Source organism: Balearica regulorum, chromosome 12, assembly GCF_011004875.1.
Source record: "Balearica regulorum gibbericeps isolate bBalReg1 chromosome 12, bBalReg1.pri, whole genome shotgun sequence".
Taxonomy (NCBI): domain Eukaryota; kingdom Metazoa; phylum Chordata; class Aves; order Gruiformes; family Gruidae; genus Balearica; species Balearica regulorum.
Window position 1 is genome coordinate 19,328,427 of NC_046195.1, and position 23,367 is coordinate 19,351,793.

Sequence of the window (23,367 nt, forward strand, 5' to 3'; positions counted from 1 at the left end):
TAACCAGGCAAGGCACAGAGTTATTCGCACCAATTCCAAAGCCTCCTGTATACTAGAAGAATGAGTAGAATAACATTGCAAAATAGCTGTCCACTTGCTCATGACATTCTTTGTCCGGACAGCACCCTCACATACAGGTCAGATCATGCAGCCCATTCAGCAGATACAGAAGAGCAAACGTTTTTACTCCTAGCTATGCAATTTCATTGAAGTAACCCTATTACAGATATTGTTTATTAAGTATGCTTAATGTAAACAAAGTACATCTCTTGGAGGATCTGCGCAGAGCTTTGCACCATTTATGGTGACTGGTAAGCCCTGTGTTGTTCAATAATATTTCCTCCTCCTCCCTCATCCCAGGCCAGCTACCATTTTAATAAATATTTAATAAGTAGACAAGAAAAGCAGGAAAGTTTCATAGCTTGAAGTTTTCAGGTACTACACGCATGTTGATTTGTGTAACGGGGAAGCACATGGGCACTGTATGCAGAGCCTTAAGAGCGCACCACAGGTACAGCATGCCAATCAGAGTATGGCAACACTGCAGCAATGTCAGTTCACAGAGCAAAATGTTCCTTTTAGATCAGACAGCCCCGTTCTCAAGTCACAAGCAGCTAGAGGATGAGACCTGCAATCACCACAGATTTCAGTGGCCTACTGCTTTCACCAGGCACTGCCATACTGAAAGATTTCCACTGCATTCCCCACTCCAAAAATGCCCTCTCCCTCACGTATATTTCACTTTTCTCCTAAAAAGACCATCTACCACATGCAGACAATTCTAATCGTATGAGGAAGCTTCCTAAGGATAGAAAAGATTAAAATCTTTGTCTAGGAAGAATACGAATTTTTCCATCTAAGATATATTCCAAGTACTTATATTCTCCCATAAAAAACTTGATCCTAAACCAGCCCCTGAATTTAACAAACTCTCTACAGCTGGTTTGCTGGAAGGGGCATTTGCTTTCCCTGCCACCACTCTCCATTTTCTGGAGCCAGGTATTACTGATTATTTGAATTTCTCTTCCACAGAAGAGAAATGGATGCACACAGACAAACAACTTCAGTGAGCAGAAGAGGAAGAATGCTTCGTCTCTGAATTAAGGATTTGCATACTGGGTTTTATCTGTAACACCCACCGCAGTATTTTATCCCAGACTCTCAGATCACAAAAGACAGAGAAGACAGTGACTCACTGCAATTTTGGTTCTGCATGTAGTGTTTCACGTGGACCCGTCAATTCTGATCCTGCCAAACGGCCTTCATCAAGCACTTAAAAAGTAAACCATCTTCTTTAAGAGAGTTCCTATTCATGTACTGCCTTCATGAGGAAAGCTCCAGAGATGGAAGGGAATTTAGTCAGTGTTCCCCCTTTCTGTTGTAATGATTTAAGATTCAATTAATACTACATGGGGAGGCACTAATTCTGAAACACCTGCCTTAGCGATAACCGGATTAAGACCTCCAAACTTGCTCCACTCCAAAAAGCAACAGCCTGCCAAATGATAGCAGTTGTCAATATCCAGCAACTGGAGGCTGGAGCTTCCATTAAATCCTAGACCATTCTTAAAAAAGGATTCCCCACGATATGGAGTGGGGGGGTGGGGGGGGTTTAAAAAAAAAAAAAAAAAAAAATCACTTGACAGCTCTGAATTTGTTTAGCCAGAAGTCACAGCTCCTCCTCTGCACACTTTGAAGGCTGTAGACTGGCAACACTCCTATCAGATCCTTTCAAATCCCTTAAAGGGAAGAGATAAAGCCAAATAAAGGGTAACACCACCCACAGCGACAGAGCTACTCTCTCCCTAATCAATAGACTGCACACACTAGAGAAGACTCTAAGATAGCTTTTGGGGTGAAAGGCTGGCGGGGGGGGGGGGGGGGGGGTGGGTGGGAAGAAGAGTCGAGCAGCTGGTTTCATTGTGAGAAGAGCCAATGGGTTTGGTGGTTTTCTCCTCACCCCCCTACAAAACGGGTTTCTTTGCATTAGTTTGGGTAGCATGCAGCTTCCCAGATGAACAGAAAGTGCCTCAGAATTAAGACCATGCTTGTCTGAAATCTACAGCGAAATCTTTAGACCAGTGCACCAGACCAGTAATTAACAAAGCGAAAGACTTCCCTGCCCTTTTAATGCCACAGAAACTATTTCAACCACAGAACAAGGAGCTGGGTTTTGTTGGGTTTGTTTTGTTTTTTTTACCTTTACACCCCTTCATCACACCCGCATACTGTGACCTATTCAAACCACACTTAAAAGCTCGATCCCAGTGCTCAGCGATACATAACTTCCATTTTAGTGAAACAATCCATCTGCTCCATGTGACTCAGAGCCTGCTTTAAGAATGCAATACTGTTTAGGCCAACGGTTGCACCGCACAAAGTGTTTTGTTCACATGCATTCCTTTGGGATGACAGAGCCTATCCACGGCCTGTAACGGTTGGGGCCTGTGGTTTTTTTCCCTCATCCGCTGAATGCTGCAGTGACTAAGCTGACAAAAATTCCTAGCCAATTATAAACCCACTTAAAGAGACAGGCAATCCCCCTGCAACCTTCTCTTGCCATCCTATATGGGAAGTTTCTATACATAGAAAAACATCTCCTCCTCCCAAGGCCTGCATCGATATAAAAGACTTTCTCTGCGCGCTCAACACTTCAAACATGCTTCCTAAATGGCATCATTTCCCAAAACTATAACCTTTAATCATCCATATATATCCCTCACACATCAGCTGGGGGAGGAAAAAAAAAAAAGTAGGAGAAACAGACCCCTCAATTGAGTTAGGCTAGTAAACAGTTAGAGAAGCCTTTAATGGAGGGATGATGAGTATGCTGGGAAGAGATGAGTCTCAATAGCTATAGAGCACTGTTTATTAAGAAGGGAACAGTTAAGCGCCTATAAACCCAATATGTTGCAACAAGGAAAAAACACATCAAGAAGGTCACACTGGTGTACAAACTACAAGTCTGATCCACTGAAGAGCACAAGCTGAATTTTAACCAGCAACAATGAGAACTTTGAGTTGCCTCTTGAATCCCTCTGAACATGCAAATCAGCAAGCAAACTCCAAAAAACACCTGCCTTTCCAAGAGGGATCCTCAAGTCATGTGCTGAATTCATTCTCACCTACATTGTCAAGGGCTACAAAAAAAGCATTTAATAATTAGCCAGGGCATACAGAACTACGCTTTGGGCAGGTAACTGCAAGTTCACTTTGCCCAGCAAGAAACAGTAAACAAACAAAAAAAAAAAAAAATTGAGAGTCTGGCATACTGTTTCTAGCTTTAAAAACCCAGGCTATGGGCACCTCAGACCCTTCCCATTTTATGGTGGGCAAATGACTTGCTAAATCATTTTTAGCGCTCGGCTGATAGCACATGCACATTCCATTCCAAACGCTGAAAACTTCGCCGGGGAGGGGGAGGAAGAGACAGTCGACAACTGAACAGGGCCGAGTTCACCTCAGAAGAAAAAGGCAATTCAACAATCTGTATTAGCATACTATTATCCGAGCATCTTTTTATTACAAGTTAATTCTCAGAGCCATAAACAGACTTGAGAAGGAAATCACGCTATTACTGGGAAGGAAAGCCAAACAAAGGCTGTTTCATCACTGTTTAATACTGAAAGACTTGTTTGCCATATGAAAACAATTTATGAAAATCCTTAAGGACGATTCATTCCTACATTCACGTCTGTTTGGGGGAGGGAAAAAAAGGAAAATGGCGCCTACTATTCAAAGATTTGAGAGGCCATGACTGCTATCCAGAGTTGAATCTGAGTTTTACCTTTACTTCTTACGAAAAGTAGGCTGGCAAGTTCAGTGAGTTTGCTCACAAGCCCACATGTCCACCTCCTTCAGCCCTTTTCAGGCAAATTCAATTGCAGATCAGTCATCACAAAAGATGTATGTCTATACATTCCATGAAAATGGACAGCTGGGTAGAGGACAGATCTCTTTAGGGCCCCCACCAAGATAAAAAGACTGCAGCTCAAGTTCACCCCTCATCAGACATCTACAGAAGCATTAACTGTCAAAGCAGAAATCCCCAGGAAAGCCAGCAAGCCACTGCAAGCCAGACTCCTTGCGTGGAGAAGAGCCACAGAGCGCTGCGGAAAATGCTAAGCCAGGCTGAGTTTGCCTTGTCCCTCCAACATTTGCAAGAACACAGCAAAAACACAGCTTTCTTCTGGTTTTACACTTGACATTTCCCTGACATTTTCCCTATAAGACTGCTAGCTATTCCCAGCTCCCAGTTGTTTTGCAAATTCATCATAAAATTAAAGTCTTCCATTACATGTAATTAACTATCCAATACAACCATCTATTCTATTAACAAACATTTGTCTAATCTATATCAATGGGGCCTGGAAGTCCAGTTAAGCAGGTTAATCAGAGAGTCGGTTCAAGTTTAGATGCATATTTAATTTAATAGATTTAACAAGGTACTGCTGCCCAGGAAGGTAAACCAGAAAATAATTCTCTAAACACATCATCCTCAGTGCCCTCTAGGATGAAAGCAAGTTGCTAAAAACAACAGAAGCATTGCAAGTAAAACCAAAAGCATTCTGTTTCCAATCCTAGATAGCACCAGATTATCAAACTTCTGAAACATCACTAACATATAGTACCTTTGAAAGTACCTTTCGGTTATTACTGAGGTTTTAAAGTACCTTTTTCTTTTTTTTTTTAAGTTTGAAATAAATAAGCAACATCTTAGCAATCCTCACTGAATGTAATCATAGGCATCATCTTCCTATCCCCCTCTGCTCCACAGCCTCAGGCCCCTTGGGCTACAAAGTCCATTCCTTTCTCCCATGAGTCTCTATATAATGAGAGGTTAGACCTGGACTTCTTTTCAAGCACTACACATTAAAAGATTGCACACTGTATGCATGACAATCTAGTGATGCTTTTATATCTTCTTGTAAGAAGGACTGGCATTGTTTTTCTTCCCCACTCTTTACCACAAAGCACCAGAGAAATTTATAAATGAGGAATTAACATACATGCAAGCCATAAAAGCAGAGAATGACTATTTCCCATAAGTGATGTCTAATTATATTTTTATAGTTGTTTTCTGACAGTGAAGCAGTTGTTTGGCATGAGACAATTCAAGTAAATCCATATTACAGTAGCAATAAAAATTACTCAGGATTTCAAAGTTTCATGAGGCAAAATCTGAAGCCACGAAAGCCAGGCACAGCATGGATCCAGAAGAGCTTTCTGTCCAGACAGGTTTCAATCACAGCATGCTCGTTTCATTGCAAGTATAAGATGCATTTACATAAAGCACCAAAAACTCTGCCTCCACTTCCTAGCTTGAGCAAGTTTGTTGTGGGGTTAACTTTAGAACTGGTAATCCTCATTTTTCTTCAAACCATTAGAATGGTCCCTATGCAAAATAAAGTTTCTATTAGTCGGAATAAACAGGCACATATATTTAACCACCCCAACTATCACTTGCAAGGTACTGTACTTCCCCTGAAATCATGGCAATATTTACTGTGTCATTCTGCAACACATGGATTTCCCCTCCCCATTATCAGAAAAAATACCAAAAGAAATAAATTTCTCCAATATCACGGATGGCCACCAGAATATGGAAACACATCACCTGGTGAACATAAACACACCTCTGGACTGACAAAGACAAAGCAAGTCAAAGGAAGTGTAAAATGCGATGTTTTGTAAAGAGAAAGCATGTGTGTGCATGCATACATGTGCCTAGAAAAGACACAAGGTGTTTTCAAAAACCCTAAGAACGCTTGTAACTTTTTTTTATTCCTTATTTCAAGAAGTGAGGAAAAGGTCTAAATCTTGACAAGGGTATTTTAAAGGTTTTTTTTAACCTGTGGCAAAGTGTCATTGATGGACCTAGTTAATTACATCAGGTCTTTTAATACTGGAAAACAAAACTCCAACATTTGAAGTCCTCTGAAAAACACTACACATCTTTGTGCCAAAAGCAACTAGGAAGCCAAGATGAGTATTCAACATTAGCACTTCGTTTTTGGTGACTAGTGCAGGCTGCAAGATTCAAGATATTCTTCCCAGGTTATGGCATTTTGCAACAGAACAAAGAAAAATGGCAAGCATACATTTGTTTAATTTTAGCCCTTTTCTCAGAATATAAACCACTGCTGGAGTAATTAACTGCAGATTGGCCTAAACTGCTCTGCGGCCATTCCAGCTTACTAATTAAATATGCTCTCACAGCCATAATAAAAATTCTGGGAAACCTTTGGCTGAAGAGCAGGCTTCTCAGGAGGGGAGCGCAAGTCAGGAAAAAACTTCATTCAGAACCACAACACTAACAAAATTTTTCTAACGTGCTCCAGATTTTTCTAACTCAGTGACACCAACTGCGCCTTCTACAATTATTTTTTTTTTTATACCCTTCTGTTTATTCCTTTCAAAAGATGTTTATTTGTTGGAGAGTTTGCATATCAACCAAATGGACAAACAACCTGTCCATTTCAAAATACGTTCAGGTTTATATGATACTTTTTTTAACCCAACATAGGTAGGACTGGCATTACACAGACTAGCTTCGCTTAACATTATACTACATCAAATTTGCTTGCAAAAAGAATAAAGCTTTTAAAGCATGCCTGTTCTCTGCTCATATAAGCAATTTATATTATATTTCAGGGTTTGAGAAAAACATAAAAATCCTTAAATGAAGCAGCAAACAGAAAAAAGCATGTAGAAGTAATTTACAGCAAAATAAATGCAATCTGATTTGGCACCTCTGGCTCCCAACTTTTTCCTCTGTCCCTTCATGTCTACATAGCTCACGTACATTCATTATTCCTAAAGGACAGGGAAATATACTGAATACTCCTCAGAGAGGGGAAAACAAGAAGGAAAAGGGAAAAAAAAAATCCCAGCACATGGTTTTCACCACTACTCTGCTGAATCAACAGGGTGCAGATTCCCAGATGGCGTACACTGGTAAGTACTGCACAAGTCAATGAAGCTATGTCAAACGATACCATTCAACTGCATTATCTTTTGAGCTCTGTGTAAACAAACAGGAGCAGATTCCGAATATTTGTGAGAATACATCATGTTACTGTCTCCATATGTTTAAACATTTTAGTAGAAGGTACATATGGACCACTCTTCCCACTCACTGTCATTCTCCCCCTCCTGTTCCTCATTCCCCACATACACCACATCTTTTCAGGCCACTGACAAACCAATTCAAAAAGGAATAAGGATACATTTTCATTAAAAACGTTTTGTGCTTAGCTGCCATCTGCTTCCTTATCAGCCTCCAAATCCTCACATGCCTTTTCTGTGGTCTTCACTTTCACACATTCCGAAGCTGAAAGTTTTCTTCTGTTGTATTGTGAAGCACAGCCTATGTGAGCTATTGTTTTTCACGGCAAATTTGCCTCATTTGAAACAAGTGCTTAATACTCATGGTCCTAATCCATGTTCTCACTACAATGCCCATTTAAACCTAAATTTTTATGCCAGTGGCAAATCTAATCCTAAAGGTCCCTTGTGTACTTCAGACACTCACATTCCTTGTTTTCATGGGAAGCACGACTATTTCACCCCCTTTATGCAGCACTGCACTTTGCCTTCTCGCAAAGGGAGGACCCGGACCTCCAGACTGTGCTCGCATGGAAGCTGCGGTCGAAGCCATAACCCCTCCGTAACAGGTGTGTAACAGTCTGTCCTCTCCATAACCAGACCCCTAGTCCTTCTTTTATCTGAGTAGTAAAGGAAGGGTTTCAGCTAATATTTGACAGAGAGCATCTTCAACTTAACCAGGGTAGGGATGGAGAGTGGACAAACAATTAAGATGAAGTTAGAAAAAACTTATATATGAATCACTGCTAGTGTTGCTACTGCTTTCCCACATAAACAGTTTGCCTAGTTCATTTCTTGAGGCCCCAGCAAACACAGAAGTGTCTTAGGAAGCATTAGGTGGACTTGTTCAAAAACCCACACAAAGGTTAGGGTAGACAAGGGATCCTGAACTTCCATGCAGGCTTTCAAGGTTGTAATTTACATTTGGTTTCTGCAGGCTCACAAAGGCCCAGTGACTAAGGCAGCAGACCTCAAAACTTAGTCATCAGCAAAAGAAATACAGAAAACAACCAAGTTTTCTTTACAGTAGACCAATGAGTGGACAGGTAAAGCAAGCACATCACGAGAGACTACTCTTTCAAGGGGTACAGCAGGAACAGTTTTTCTGGTTCTCACATCAATCGATGAGTAAGATGCAGGCAGCTTCCATAAACGTTTCCAGCAGTCACAACTGCCAGAAAAAATGAAAAAAAAGAAAAAAAAAAAAAGGCCCTAATCTTATTTGTCTGTCTGGACACTCCGTTTTTATCTTTACTATCTCTACCTGTGCCCCAAAGCACAATCACTGATGCAAACAACTTCAGTACTCTCCTTTTATCTTGAGGGATTCTTCTATGTGGACCTGCAACCCCAGTGAAGTACAGCTGGCATTTGATACGCCAAAAGAAAAGTAGGTGCAAGTCAGAGAGATGATAGCATGCCAAACCCAACACAGCATGCCGCAGCTCCAAAGCGAGCAAACTAGTAAGGCTGCTGCCTTGGGGCACTCAAAGGTAAAGGAATGTATACTACACAGAAACCAGGGCAACAAAACTGGCAGAGAAGCTGCTGACGCTTTATGCTGCACCTTAAAAAAAAAAAAAAATTTAAAAAAAAAGAGTTACAGCTTCTTTGTAGCTTGTTCTACTATAGAAATGTCAACAGATTATTCTAAGTCTAACACAGCATATCCCTCCCTCTCTCCTCCCTCCACCCTCAACACTGTTCCTGCACAAGTTATGTTGAAGGAAGCACAGGGTTCTTCCTTTGTTTGTGAGCAAGAAAAAGGAGGAAAAAAACAACTTCCACTCAACAGCAAAACTAAACAGAAGCCAGGCTACTTAAAGTTCCCACACAACATTTACCCACTAACTTGAGATCTTTCAGCATAAAACCTAAACAAGGACAAAAGAGATTTAATATACACTCCTCCACAGATCCAGACTGAAGAAAAATAAAAAGGCATAAAGGAACCCTGAGTGATAGACAGTGTTTTCAGTTTAACATTACTGTGACGCACAAGGAGAATGTCAGGGTTAAATTAGATACTACACTAGAAAAATATTCCCTAGAAAATAACATGGGTCTCATATCTCTACTGGTAGGAAAATACAGATTTAAACACTCCGTAACTTAAAAGTCCTTGCTTCTATTCTTCTTCATGTCCTGTGTTATTTTGTACTGCCGGAGTCCTCTCCAGATCAGGAGTCCATTGCCGAAGTGTCCGAGAAAGCTAGCAGGATAGACAAAAAGCTTCCTTTTGAACTGCACATTTATACTTCCCTTGTTTTTCTTCAGAATGGGAGTACTTTGGGGGCTGTGGGTTTTGTTAAGTTTTTGGGGGTTTTGGGGTGGGTTGTTTTTTTTTTTTTTGCGATGAATGGGTGGCAAATTTAAAGTCTTAGTCCTTAAAGTCAGTGGCTTATCATGACAAACAGATTAAATAGGTCCTACTCTCTCACTCTGTTTATTGAACTTGATCCTTTCTTTATACGCCCTGCATCCTAAGATACTCTAAACGTACATTGTTCTTCCACAGTGTAATGGTTTTAACAAGCCTTTCAAAGCTTTTCCAATACTCACTTTCTTCTTCACAATCTCCCAGGAAAGGAAGATGAAAGCATATAGAAAAACATTACCTACACCCTTGCCTTAAAAGTGCTGCCATCAGAGTATAACTATGACCTCATCTTATTTAAACAGACCTTTTCTCATGTGCATTTGGGATCCAAATTATTTTAACATTCCCCTAGAAGTCAACAAGATTTTCTTGCACATTGCTTTTGTCTACTCCAAATAGCCAGAGCACACAACAGAAAGCAAGTAAGTTGTTATATCTCATTAAATACACTCTAGTTACATCCATTCAAACCACTAAAGGCAATGAGGTTGCACAGGAATCACTTAGGTCACCCTCCGTAGACAACAGAGTTACACTCTTTTAATGAAGACATAAATCTGACCTGCAGAAGCCTAACGACTCATAGCAACACATGGTAAGAAAACAACACAGCTCACTGCCCTCACCTTGGACAAACGACAATGTCTCCCAGTAACAGGCTGAGGGATTTTCTTTGTTTAAAAACAAACTTTATTTCCTGTAAGAATTATTGGTAAAACACTAGCCCTACAAATGCCTTTTTTTCAGAGATACTTTTGGCATGTGTTGACTGAAACTGCCCTACATGTTCAGTTCTAACTGAGCGTGAGGACTTCACAAACAACTGATGAAGCACTTTAGAAAAAAAATGCCTCCCCAAATGAAGGTAACCTGAATATAGCCCTGTTTCTGTTTTCTCTCACACTGTGGTGTTTCCTATCATTATAGCAGCTTTGGTCAAGACTGCAAGCGGAATTTAGGAACTATTCCTCCCAGTGACGACTGCTTGTAATTAAGCCCTACTGATACTGCAGGGCTCAGCTTTCGTAAAGTTACAGGATGAACTCAAAAAGCCTGCCATGTAATCATGTTGAGTAAACTATGTGTTTGTTTACTCTATTTTTAAAAAGTGAGAAGAGATCAGGTTTTGTTTTTGCTAATACTTGCTATCAGAAAGACATAAACCCCATCATGCCAGATAAGAATAAAATGGGCAAGGATAATTTCATCAAGAGTCAGGATATCCATTGACTCCCTGACACTACAGACTGTACTGTAAAAACTGGTATCAGCAAAAACTTCTTAAATACAGAATTTACCATTACAGGAATTTCTGAAAGTGCATGCCAAGGGAGGCAAAGAACAGAGTCAAAGTAAGTCCAGTCAACAGCTTCAGCACAGCAATGACTCCCAAGTCCTCACGGAAGGTAAAACTGGTTCCAGCTTCGCTATAATGGCTTTAACTCTACACTTACTTCACATCTTTTCCATGGGCAAGTAACCCATAAAGTTTGTGGGGTTTTGTAGTTGGGTTTTTGTTTTGTTGCTGGTTTTGGTTTGGGTTTGGTTGTGGTTTGTTTTTTTTTTTTTAAATCAAGTGAGATGATCCTTTACTGGCTGAGGAGGAATCTATTTGTGTGGTAACAGGGTAACTCATTATGTGGACTACACAGGACTAGAATAAAAGTTTAAGTTGCTAAAAAGCTTAAAATAAAACCACAAAATTAAACCTTTACTTCAGAAAGAGGTAACAGAAACACAATCTACTCAAATCTTACTTTTCTGGCAGTGGTTGGTGGTCCAGCAGCGGTAATTGTACTCATTGTTAATAGATGTCTTCTCACACAATGGCTTCTCTTCCATTGTTCCTGGACACAAGTCCCCACATTCCTTTGGAGGTTTATTCCCAACAATGTAGTTATTGGACACTGCATCTAGGATGAGAGACCAGTCCACCGTGGAGAGGTAACACAGGTCAGAGTTCTTCTCAATCCGTATGGCCCCACGGGTTATGTTCCTCAAGTTGTGAAGGCCAATCTCTTTCAGATTTGTCATTTCAAAGATAACCAAGGCATAGTTGTAGAATAGGTTCCTCCCACGAATGACTGTGAGGTTGGGGAAGAGATCACTGAGGCTTTCCAAGCCTGCCACACGGAACAGCAGCAAATAGTCAGTTATGACAGTGAGCTTTGGGAAGCGGAAGTTGCGGTAATCCTCTGCTTTAGAGATGAGCAGAATTTGAAGGAAACCCTCAATTACCGTACAGTTCTCCAGGCGTTTCAGCTCATGGATATCATTGCGAATGTCAACATTCGGCCCGCAAACTGAAAATGTAAAAGGAGAAAGGAAAGTTAGTAAATAAGACATTTTTAAGCCTTTTGAAACTGGAATGCAAGTAGGATATTCTGAGGGCGATAAGATTTTTAACTTCTTAATTAGGTTGCAATGTTAAAATAGGAAATGGGTACTTGATTTACACCTACACTGCGTATTCATCTCATTTAACCTATTGCTATAAACACTACCAGGACCAGCACAGAGATGCAAGCTATCTGTACTCTTCAGCAGACAGAGAAATGTTGTTTCATTATTGCTGTTGAAAAGAGCTGCATTAGATTGAGGAACATAAAGACAAACCGAATGCATGGGCACGCTCTGCTTCAAATTACATCATGACATGTGTGACCAGACCAAGGGTTCAACCACGTGGCTCCAAACAAGTCAGGTAACAGAGCGCGATCCGCTGGTCACTGCGTTACTAATTTACCCCCTACCCCCCTTAAGATGCATGCCTGTAAGAGGGGAACACTTTCTAGAAAATCATAACTTATTTCTCAAATCACTCTTTCTTCCCAGGGTCACAAGCCAAACTAGCCCTAATTCTCGAATGCTAGTCTTGCAATAGGTCAGCAGCGACACAAAATTCACGGAAAGCTGCTCAGCACTTCCTGCACTGTGAGTGGGAAGAAAAGGAAGTGCTTGGACTGGTAGCTAATGCACTGAATTCCTGTTTGCATGTTCCAGTGAACCAAGTTTCACTGATTTTGGCACCAAGATACAAAAAAAGTTTCTTGAGTTCTAAGAAACACAGGATAAATTTATTTACAAGAACACACAGCATCACAGTGAGGAATTGCCCTTGAAAACAGCAGGCTGAACTCAATGCATACTCAAGGAAACAATGACCAAAAGGATTATTCCCTAATAAATCTATATGTTAGATATTTCCATATTAGACGCATACTACAATACAAGTTTTAAAGGGGCCGGAAGAAAAGTGTACTAATACAATAATTAGACACATAAAACGCACTTTGATGTAAAACAAAGAACTACAGAGTGTAGAGAGCTGCTGTTCTTGGAAACCCTAAGAGTTAGCCTTCTGCGGAAAACATGGGAAAAAGATTCCTCAGAATAGATACTAAATTGCTTGTAAGCAAAATAAAATGCCAATTTATTTAAGCAACCCAAAACTTAAATAAACCCCAAGCAATTCAATTTTGTGGAAAGGTTCTCTTTTTATTCATGCTAGGCTTAATTATTTTAACATCATCTTTTCCTCAGACAAGGAAAAGGTCTAAACAGTGGAGCCAGAAAACTTAAATTCTAACCCAGACAAATTGTCCAGAGATTCAGAAATTGCACTGACAATAGAAAGCAGTCCTTCCATCCCACAACAGTTATCTAAAGCTAATAACTTAAGCTAACAAAGGATCCAGAACATGAGCATGCTGAAACCACAGCAACTCTAGTATCCAACAAGGACTTAAACACTTTTAAGTCTTGAAAAGACTAAAGGACTTTCTTGTTAGAGGAGCAATGTAAAAAAACAACAGGACAAGATCTTTGTTAAGAAACAGATGTTTTCTACACAAACTATTACCTAATCTTCCTTCTGTAAAGATCCAGGCTGAAAGCAGAGGCTATTAAAATGTGACTTTCTGCACTAGAAGCAGCTATGTGCAAGAAAGTTCATTTCCTAAACTTTAAAAAAAAATAACAAAACACCAAAACTAATGTACAAACAGTAACTCTTGGCCATCACGACCAGTGAGACAGGAAATCCCCATTTTAGTATACACTGACTACAGAACGATTGCATACCACTGTCTGGAATATGTGTCAAGGCTTTAACTTCAGGAAAACACTAGAAAAGCTGAATGGGTTGGTATTACCCAGCTTTAGAACTAGATGGGTGAGAGAGAGGGAATGTTGAAGAACTCCAAGAGAGTAGATCTGATAAGAGATGTACTGATCACATGCAGCAGAAGTGTGGGCTTCTCTCCTGAATCTGTAGGAAAGAAATCTCAACCCAGACTAAATTCCTTTAATAAGCTGCTACCCAAGTCTTGCTTTCAACTTCTGAAGTGTTCTTCTAAAGCAACCATTCCTCCGCCCACCCTCAAGAGACAGTGCCCTCTGCCCAAAGCACAGCCCGACAATAACATGAGTATATTTACACATTGACTTTGGGCTTCTCTTTTTTAAAAAAGGCAAGTTAGAACACACAATGGTTTTCCAATTAAACTGTTTTGGTTTCTGCCTTTACCTGCTGGCAGGACAAGGTGAACAGTATGGTTCCCGTTCCGGCAAAGCAAAAGTAGCAAAATTTATTTTACTGCCATAAAATTTTAGAAAGCTTAACTGCTCCAAGGCCTTTATTTTGTTAAAGAAATAAAATTTGCACTTGCGCTGACATTTTGTAGGCAAGGTTCCAGAGTGATGGGTTTAAGAACAGCTGAGTTACAATACCCTAAAGAACAATTTGTAAGAGAAATGGCAGCAACCGTTAACTAAAGCATTATATATCTGTTCAGGCGTCTATTCTGAGGCTGGGCTTTAAAAGTCATATTGCTTTTAGCTTTATGTTTCTTTCAGCTTGAAAGTTACTTAATTTTAGATATTTAATGCTTTTATAAATCAAGGAGATTTCTAGAACTTTAAGGCAAAAGTATGCACTCACTTGCCTAAATTATGAAACATCATTCCCTTAATACAGAGAAGGATAAAGTCCGGTGGGCTCTAATGTTAGAAACTGAGTACAGATGAGTACGCTGTTGACATTTTTGATTTAAGAACTTATTAGTTTATCTAGTGAGTTATGTTTTGCAGAACTTCATGCATATAATGAGAACTGCAGAGACGCAAACGTGAAATAGGACAAGCATCTTGTTTTTTCCACGTCCATATTGGCACATGGAAAAAATAGTTCCAATTAAAGCAGATGGATTTTTAAGACAGAAATTTCTTTTAATGTTCACATTGTTCACGAGAGTTAATTATACAACAATGCATCATCTTTTTCTCACGTTTTTCTACTTGCCCTGAAAAGGATTATATGAAAAACAAATTAATCAGAGCTCAAAGTCAACTACAGTTTCCATTTGGCTGTGCTGTGTTTTCTTTGGATCTCATTTTAGAGAAAGTGTATATGGACTTACAATATAAACTGGTCTGTCAGACAGAATGAAGTGCACATAAAATGCACTTTAGAGTATTTATATTCCATTTAATAGTTTTGATAGTCCAACTTACCTTTGTTTCATGTTCAGTTCAGAGTTGGAAGTTAACTATTATGTATTTATTTTGCTCACTAACAGAAAATAACATCTGTTTATTAACCTGCTCCAACAGTTTTGGGTCTTGGGTAGATTATAAACCCCCAGGAAAATTACCAATAGTTTTCATTCAGCTGCTTACAGATTGCCAAGCCTTTCCTTAAACTGCCTATCATTTCTCAGCCTTATTCTCAACTAAGCACCTAATTCTGAGTGAGAAATTAGTTCTTTAAAGAAATACGTATTTATCTGTTTAAAATATAACTCCCCAACACAGGAAAATGCCAAAGAGAAGCACTGCATTCTTTACCTAGATGACCACAGACATCTGCCTGAAAGTAGCACTTTAGTCCAAACGTGTTGAGCTTCACCTACTATCCAACAAGAAGCCCACTGGTGCTCTTTGTTTTCCTGAGAGCATCCCAGAGGCAATCTGCCGGGCACGTGAATTTCCACAGGTAACAGAAAACCCACTCCGCACTACAGTCTGAGGACCTGCAGCCCGTTCTTAGTCAGAGGACAGATCCAAGCCTGATCATGTAACTGAGATGGGGTCAATGAACTACCAGGAAAATTGATTGCACATAACAGGTTCACACGATGTGAGTAACTAATGCGACCTGCAGCCTATTCCTTAATCTGGCAGAATCTCCTGGCAAGTCTCCTTTCTAAGCGCTGCTCCAGGCTGGGGCACGGAGGAGCAGAACAAACGCGCACGCTGCACAGCACACAGGTAGCGAGGTGACACTACTGACTACACACAGATTGGGCAGACTAAGGCAAAGCTGTGTGTGACACAAAAGAGCTCACAATACAGTGATCCAGTATAGTTTCTTCTCGACCTTAACTACGATTTGCTAATAGTCATTTTGGTCATAAAAAAACGTTTTGACATGGAAGAGAGAACCTTGCCACCTTGAGAAACACCTGCTATTTAATCATCCTCTATCATCAAATAATAATTTACTTCATGCAGCACATCTTTACTCTTTTTATATATCCACTAGTTATTCACTAGCTACTCCTAACAGGACTTGCCTGTTGCCCTTCAGTGTTTGGAAGGGAACCATTCTTAGTGCAAACTGGCATGCTACAAAAGACAAATCAGCAAAAAGCCTGTTGTTCATCATTCGGCCTGTAACACAACTTCCGCTTCCTACAGCATCTGCCACAGCTGTACATATATTCATAGCAGTTGATTTGTTATCAATACTAAGGTGTTAGAGGGCAGGATTGACCATTCACACATTCATTGGTTTTAGTAAGAGAAGAATTCATTTCCCACAAGAAACCATTTCATCATGGTGTATTTATTCTTCCCAGTTTCTCCATGTAGAAGTTCTAAAGAAATATAACTGTTCAGATTTTTCTTGAAAAAAAAAATACACACCTTCCCATTTGAAGCCCTGCTTTTGGCCCTTTACTTTTTTGGGTAATGTTAAAAGGTTGCACTACACTGAATGGTCTCAGTATCCTCTGAACTAGCCAGAAGTTAACGATGAAGCAAGCATCACTATCTGGCTCTTTCAACACACTCATGCGCGCGCGCACACACACACACACAAAAAAAAAGGCTTAAACAAAGCAGCACCAAGGCAGCTCTGAGTCACCGAGTCATCCCAGCACACCCCTTTCGCAAGTCTAAGGCCTTTTCAACCTGTCTGCTCCAGCTGGGTCAGGCTTTCTCTCCCTAGCAACAGAGACTTGTTCAGCATGTGCAGTCATTTACATTTCTGAAACGAGAATCAGGATAGACTGCTTGCCATTAACATCTAACTAGCAATCTTGAAATCAACTCCCGTTCACCTTTCTCCTGTTTTGTATACTCATGGCGTGTTACCACAGCAAGTTATGATTTCCCTTTGTTTTCCCTCTTTTGACTTCCCTTCTGTGAAAACTGTTTCCTTTGAGATGCAAAGCTTTATCTCAAATGGGGAGCCTGGACACCTCCAGTTTTTCCATTTAAAAAAACACCAAAAAAACCCAACCCAAAAACCAAACATATCCCCTTACACTGGTTGCTGAAAGAAAGCGCTGAAGGTGCAGAAATTGTTCTAATTCCACATTGTCTTTCTGCCCAGGGGTTAAAACACCCATTCTCAGGACAAAGTCTGCGATCCATAAGGTTCAAAAGGGGTTTTTTAAGGGAGGGTATAAGGTTCCTCAACTTCTCATCTACCCTGAAATTCTGTACAGCGGTAACAAGTACAGTACATCACCATCAGCACTGGATTACTTCCTACACAAAGAAGGAACTTCAAGGACTAATACAAAAAACAATTGTGGCTAGTTCTACTTTTAGCAGAGTGGCTTGCTTACACCACCACGTCCAGAAAAATCTCACTTTGCCAATAATGGCTTTTTCTGAGCACACTCCACTTGAATGAGAGGTCTGCTTTCCCAGACAGCTACTGCTACTCTCTGGTCAGCTAAGAGCTGATGTTACTGAACACAGTAACACTGCTCTCTCCCAAACTCCTCTAATGAGGACCACGTCACCATTCAGTAATGTCAGCTCCAAGCTGTGGGTCTTTCCGGGACATCAGTACATCTTCTGAACAGTGTTGTTATTTATTCCCAACAGAGCCACTTCCTTTTCATCACGTGTTTTTTAGTTTTAATCTATGGCAGGTCTTTATTTAAAAAAAAAGGGGGGGTGGGGGGGGGGTGGTGTCCAAAGCAGCTACTGAATGTGGCTGTGGTCCAGCAGCCCTCATCCCAGATCCACAGCATGCAGCATCCTTTTTAAGGCAAGCATCTCCAGAGTTACCATCCCTCTCTCATAACAACAAAGAACATGTTTGTTGCATCGGGTGGCTTTACATCTGTATAATGTATAATGACCTGCATATTGATATGTTTACTATATACTGGATCAACTCAATAGAGGGGTTGCCTGGCACATTAGGTTAGGAAAAAGGAACTACACATACGACAAAGCCTATCAGCAGATTTAAAAGGAGTCTCTTTTCTACACAACTGCAGTTGCTCAGAAGAGAAGTAGAAGGACACATCAGTGGAAACAAGAGAGGGAATAGTCTGAAAGTGTTACGCCCATACAGATTATAAACAGGGAAAAGTAAAACTTGACCTTAACCTCTCTTCATTCTTATTGCTAAGTATTATGCTTGTTTTAAGAAAACCATCAGGACTGTCATACAGCCCTGAAAAAGAAAAATCTTTAAGTGTTTTTATTCAGTCATTGCTGAATGAGAGCACTGCAGTCCATGGCCTGGTCTTAAGCCTAGTTTGTTCCTCCAGTTTCACCCCAAGACTTCGAAGGCAAAGGTAGAAAGACTGAGAAGGAACTGATTAGCAACCACAATTTCCCTTCGAGCCCAAGAAAAGTTTGAGCATAGCTGCACCATCTGCAGAGAAAAAAAATTACTACAGAAGTCTAAGGATTCTTTAATTGCATACTAAGCAAAGAAGAAATTAAATGTGGAGTTCACAGAAATCAGCGGTTGGAGAGATTGCTTATGACACTTTACATTAACACAGGATTCCACCACCCACTGAGCTCTTGGTTTTGCCTTCGTAGTGACACTATGAATGAAATATATATTTTAGTGTCTTTAATGTACTTACACAACCTCCCACAAAATTTCTGTACTCTCTAAGCTCACCTATCCTGCATGTGTCACATCAATCACTACATCTCTTCCCAGGGAAGCCAGCTTCTGTATTACCTCTTGGGATGTCAGAACCAGTAACAAGGAGGGAACTAAATCTCCACCGCATGATTCAAGCTGTCTCCCTAATCATTGAACTATTGCTCTTCATCAAATATGCTACATAATCCGCTTTACATTTACCAAGATTTTATGAAGTTACATCTCTCTGCATGCACAGGGGGGAGAATAGATAAAAGGCATCCCACAATCCAGAGAACATCAACCATTTTAGCTTTTGCTAAGCAAGTCCATAATTTAATTTCAACCTCTGTATTTCTAGCACTAGCACAACGCTGCCATCTTTGGTTTGCAAAACATGAAAGGGAATACTCAAACCCAAACAAAAAACAACTGTTGCCGTTTGAGTATAAGTCTTGAGAACATTTTTGTTTAGCCCTCTAAGGCCCAGGAAGAGGGCTTGGGGTTTTTCTGCATTTAATTGAAAGTTAAGCTTTGGAGGACCAAGCTAGACCACTATGATCTCCTAAATACTCAAGGGACTGGAGATTATATTGCAATGTAGCTTGTCATTTCTGAGAAATACAGTCTATTATCATTAATTTACCTTGTGTCACTCATCACTCCTAGCAACTTTTTACAGAATTCTTCTCCCCCAGATTTGGAAGGAAAAAAGCGGTGTCACAAGAGGCCAATCAAATTTGGCTCAAATACCTTAAAAAGTGCCTGTATTGCCCTTCTCCACGCCTTCCATAGCCCTTAGAAAAATACACACATCCTACTTTAATTTTCTCCTTTACCACTCTACTAACTATGTATTTCCAATCCAAGGGCCGCTGTATTACCAAGCTGACCAGAACAAAACATTCACAGAAATAACACACAGAAGGACTACAACCCACATCACAAACTCAAACTGGCTCTGCCTTTTTGCTCTTGCAATTTCAGCTGTCATTGGCTAAAGATATCTCTGGCATTGCTGCTTTTCATGAACTTCCTCCAACTTCCCCATAAGTTTACACCAAAAAAAGATTCAGAGTAAATCACATTTCTGTCCTTCATCTCGCTTGCTTTCTCTCTGCCAACATTGTACTTTGAATGTCAACAGGAACAGCAGCTTAGCAACAACAGAGCCAACAAAATGAACTGATTCCCTTTAATAATATTGATTAATGCCTTCTCATACAGCTCACCAGAGTAAGCGGGTCTAGATTTAGGCTAGCTCACATGTAAGCATCCTCATGACAAAGTCATCCCCAAATTCATCGTCTCTCACCAAGACTGCACTGACCCAAGCACATCCCTCAGGGGCTCCTCGGAAAGCCACATCTGTTACCTCCTACTACTGAAATAGCAAAACATGAGCAAGTGGCTCAGCTGGCATGGATTTCTGCTTGTCCTTGTGGGTACACAGGGCAAAAATGGAGGAAGATACTGTAGAGCTAATAACATTCGAGTGGCTGAGTCCCAGAACCCCTAGCTATCAAACCAAGTAAAAGTAGCACCAAACTTTTAACTCTGATCTGACGTACCCGGGTTATGGGCAATGCCTGCAAGATTCTCTGCCACTCAACCAAAGAAGAAAAAAAAAACAAACCAAACATAAAAAGCTAACAGATCAAACCTACACCGAATTCCTCACCCATTAATGCTCAGTGTATGCCAAACATTGAAAGCTATCGGTGAGCATATATATTGAGCTGAACACTCAAACATCTGACAAGATGTTTCTGTATACTTAAAGGGAAAGGAAAGCTGAAGCACCAGCTGAATGCAACTCCAGAATAATTCCATAAACTATGTTGCAACACTTCAGAGTCACAGTATGGTCAAGTTTTCCAGCTTGTGAGAAAATTGTCAAAACCAAACAAAGAAAAACTGCAGAAGAAAGCAGGTAATGCCTAAAACACTGAAGATGAGCTCCACCCTCACAGGATGACAGACAGACTTCAAAATCTCTGCACTTTCTTACCCTGCAGAATCACTTTTCTGATAGCATCACAAAATAAGAACATGCCATTCTATACAAAACATGTAACATAGAATTGAGTAGGTGGCGTGTTACGATCAATAACTATGAGTAGAACATTTTTTAGCTGTGATAATAACGTTTAAACCCTATGCCAGTAGCTTCAGTCTAATGCCTGCTAAAGCAAAAATGGAAGACTGAAATTACAAGCTGTTTCTAACACTGAAGTTATGTTTCACAATCTGTGATGACAATAGAGCTTAACAGAAATTATCTCTCCTGAGGACTGTTCTTTCCACCTTTAAAAAAAAAAAGTTGGGTGCATGATTGTATTTATTTATTTTTAAAACAGTTGTCTACACATCCAAGTGACTCAGCAACTGGCTGACAGAAACCTATGGGATATACGCTTAGGTAGCCGGGACAAGCAGCCAATTCTTCCAGAATGAAAATTCATCATGTGGTTGGGCTCAGCAACTCACATTTAGGGAGACTTTACTATGCTTTTAGCTGCCTGCTGTGTTGCCATCCTGCAGTAATCTAGGAAACTTGCCTCTCTCTAAAGTTTTTGGGGGACTTTTTACTATTACTATTTTTAAAAAATGACTGGCCAACCAGGCTAGATCATTCAGGCTTCATTAGAAGCAAACAGACAAAACAGTATCATATAATTGCATCAAAAATCGTGAGTGAAAGGATTTCACAGAGAGTCATCGGGAAGTTATACTTAGATTCACAGAAAAATTAGAAGTCTGATGCAATTACCTTTAAGAATATGCAACACATGGCCCTATTTTCCAGTGCTGGCCATCTCTTATATGATGAAACACAGAAATCCTACATTCTCTGGCCTTCCATAGTAACGTTTTTATTTTAACAAACTGAACTAAGAGTTCCATTATTCCTGTATATCCACCTGAACAGAACTTTAAGACAGTGTAAAAAAATCATTTAATTGCACAGAAGAAAAAGATAGTGCTATCAAACTTCATTTAACAGAACAGGGAGCTCTCCCACCCCTCCCTTCATGTGGCAGCTAGCAGCTTTAAAAATCACATCAGTCATGCTGTAACCTGCTTTCTCAAGGCAGTTAAAATATGACCATCTTGCAATCCCCAAAAAGGGCTTTAAAGGTATTAAATTACATATATGCAGGTGCTGTGGGGTTTTCCAGGCATGAGCTAACCAGATTGAAAAAAGAACCTTCCTCTCCAAATACAAGGTAAAACATGTGGGTTGGCACCAGAGACAAGGTGACTAGTAGTTCAGGTCTTATCAATCAAAAACAGTTGCACCAGAACACAATTTAAGGCAAATATAAACCAATGTAGCTCTATCAGTAGGAGTTCACATGTGAACTCACTCTTCTGCCCAATTGGATGCTTTTGATTCACTTTTAGTATCACAAACACAGCCCAACCAAGGAAAGCATCCTTTATGCTAGAAGAACAGCATTCACACAGGGTATTTATTGTCTCAGAGGCATCCCAGCACAATATAACAGGGAAAAATGGAAAAGGAAAAAAAGAAAAAAGAAAAAACTCCATACCTCTGACACACCAGTCAAGGCAAGTCTCACCACAAATGAAGCACCCTTAATGCACACAGATGAGAAGCAACCAGATAAACAGGGTTACGCATGGAAAACCAGAGCCTTTTTAGGCACAGCCAACACTACCAGAACTCCAAGGTTTTAATTTATCTGAAGATAAAGAAAAGCCTCCAAGCCTAAAAATAGGATTTTCAACGTATCTATGCAGATTTTCTGTTCAGCAATTAATTGACCTTCACTGTAAAATAGTGAAAATAAAAAACACGTGAAAACTACATATATACCTTGTTAAAAAAAAAAAAAAAAAAAGGTGCCAGCAGTGGTTTACTCCCAGTCGCTTGTCCACACTTGGCTTTTAAGTTCAAGGCAATGTTTCAGCCCATACTCCCCATTTTACATTTATATACTACCCAAGGCATTAGGTTTCCAACCCTATACATAGTTTTTAGACACTGCCTAAGCACTGTGGGTGATGCACAATGTTCTAACTCTGGTTAACAAAATAGTTTAGGTATTTAATCAGCCTAGCTGTACTGAATTCTATTGCTTGGCAACTGCAATTATCGTCACAATATCCACTTTTATTAGAAGAGGATTGGAATGGTAGAGCAAGCAGCACAATTGTTATTCGTCTTCTGGCAGGTACTTCTGGAGAGCCTGGGATGCAAAAAGTTGCCCCAATACATTTCTAACAAATCCACCCATGAGAAAACACTGGGTCCAACTGGATTAGAGAAATACAGCCACTGCACATTTCATTCATTACCTATTTTGTTCCCCTTCTGAGCCAAAATTTGGGGAAGAGTATTGGAAGAAGGGGATGCAAGAACTTATGGGAGATGGGTCTTAGAGCCAAACCAAACAGCAATATCAAACCTGGATGTTCGAGACACTCCCAACTTCAGGCACCTCCCTTAGCTGGCATCCGCAGCTGTACACACTCATTACAGAGGGTAAATCAAAGCAAGGCTGAGATGGAGATCTCCATCTTCATCGTTAATTTTACCCTGTACCTTGTATACACAACCTACTCCTAGCCGAACATACAGCTGGAGAACACATACTTAAGCTGAGTTTTGCTACCTCCCTGGTATTATTTCTGTATTTGTTCTCATCATGAAGATGACGATATAAGAAATTAGAAGAAATCTAAGCCATGAACAAGAGATGGGTAACATCAAGGAGAGAAA

General features: G+C 40.1%; 1 protein-coding gene and 1 long non-coding RNA gene across 6 annotated transcripts in view; both read right to left on the reverse strand.

The window, feature by feature from the left end:
- LOC142603426 (uncharacterized) overlaps positions 1-23,367 on the reverse strand; it is a 212,336-nt gene that overhangs the window by 146,296 nt on the left and 42,673 nt on the right. The gene's annotated exons all lie outside the window — the stretch shown is intronic.
- IGF1R (insulin like growth factor 1 receptor) overlaps positions 1-23,367 on the reverse strand; it is a 190,940-nt gene that overhangs the window by 146,296 nt on the left and 21,277 nt on the right. For all 5 annotated transcript variants that reach the window (XM_075763917.1, XM_075763919.1, XM_075763918.1 and 2 more), the window contains exon 2: positions 11,245-11,790. In XM_075763917.1, coding sequence (XP_075620032.1) covers positions 11,245-11,790 — 546 coding nt within the window. The remainder of the gene's footprint in view (positions 1-11,244; positions 11,791-23,367) is intronic.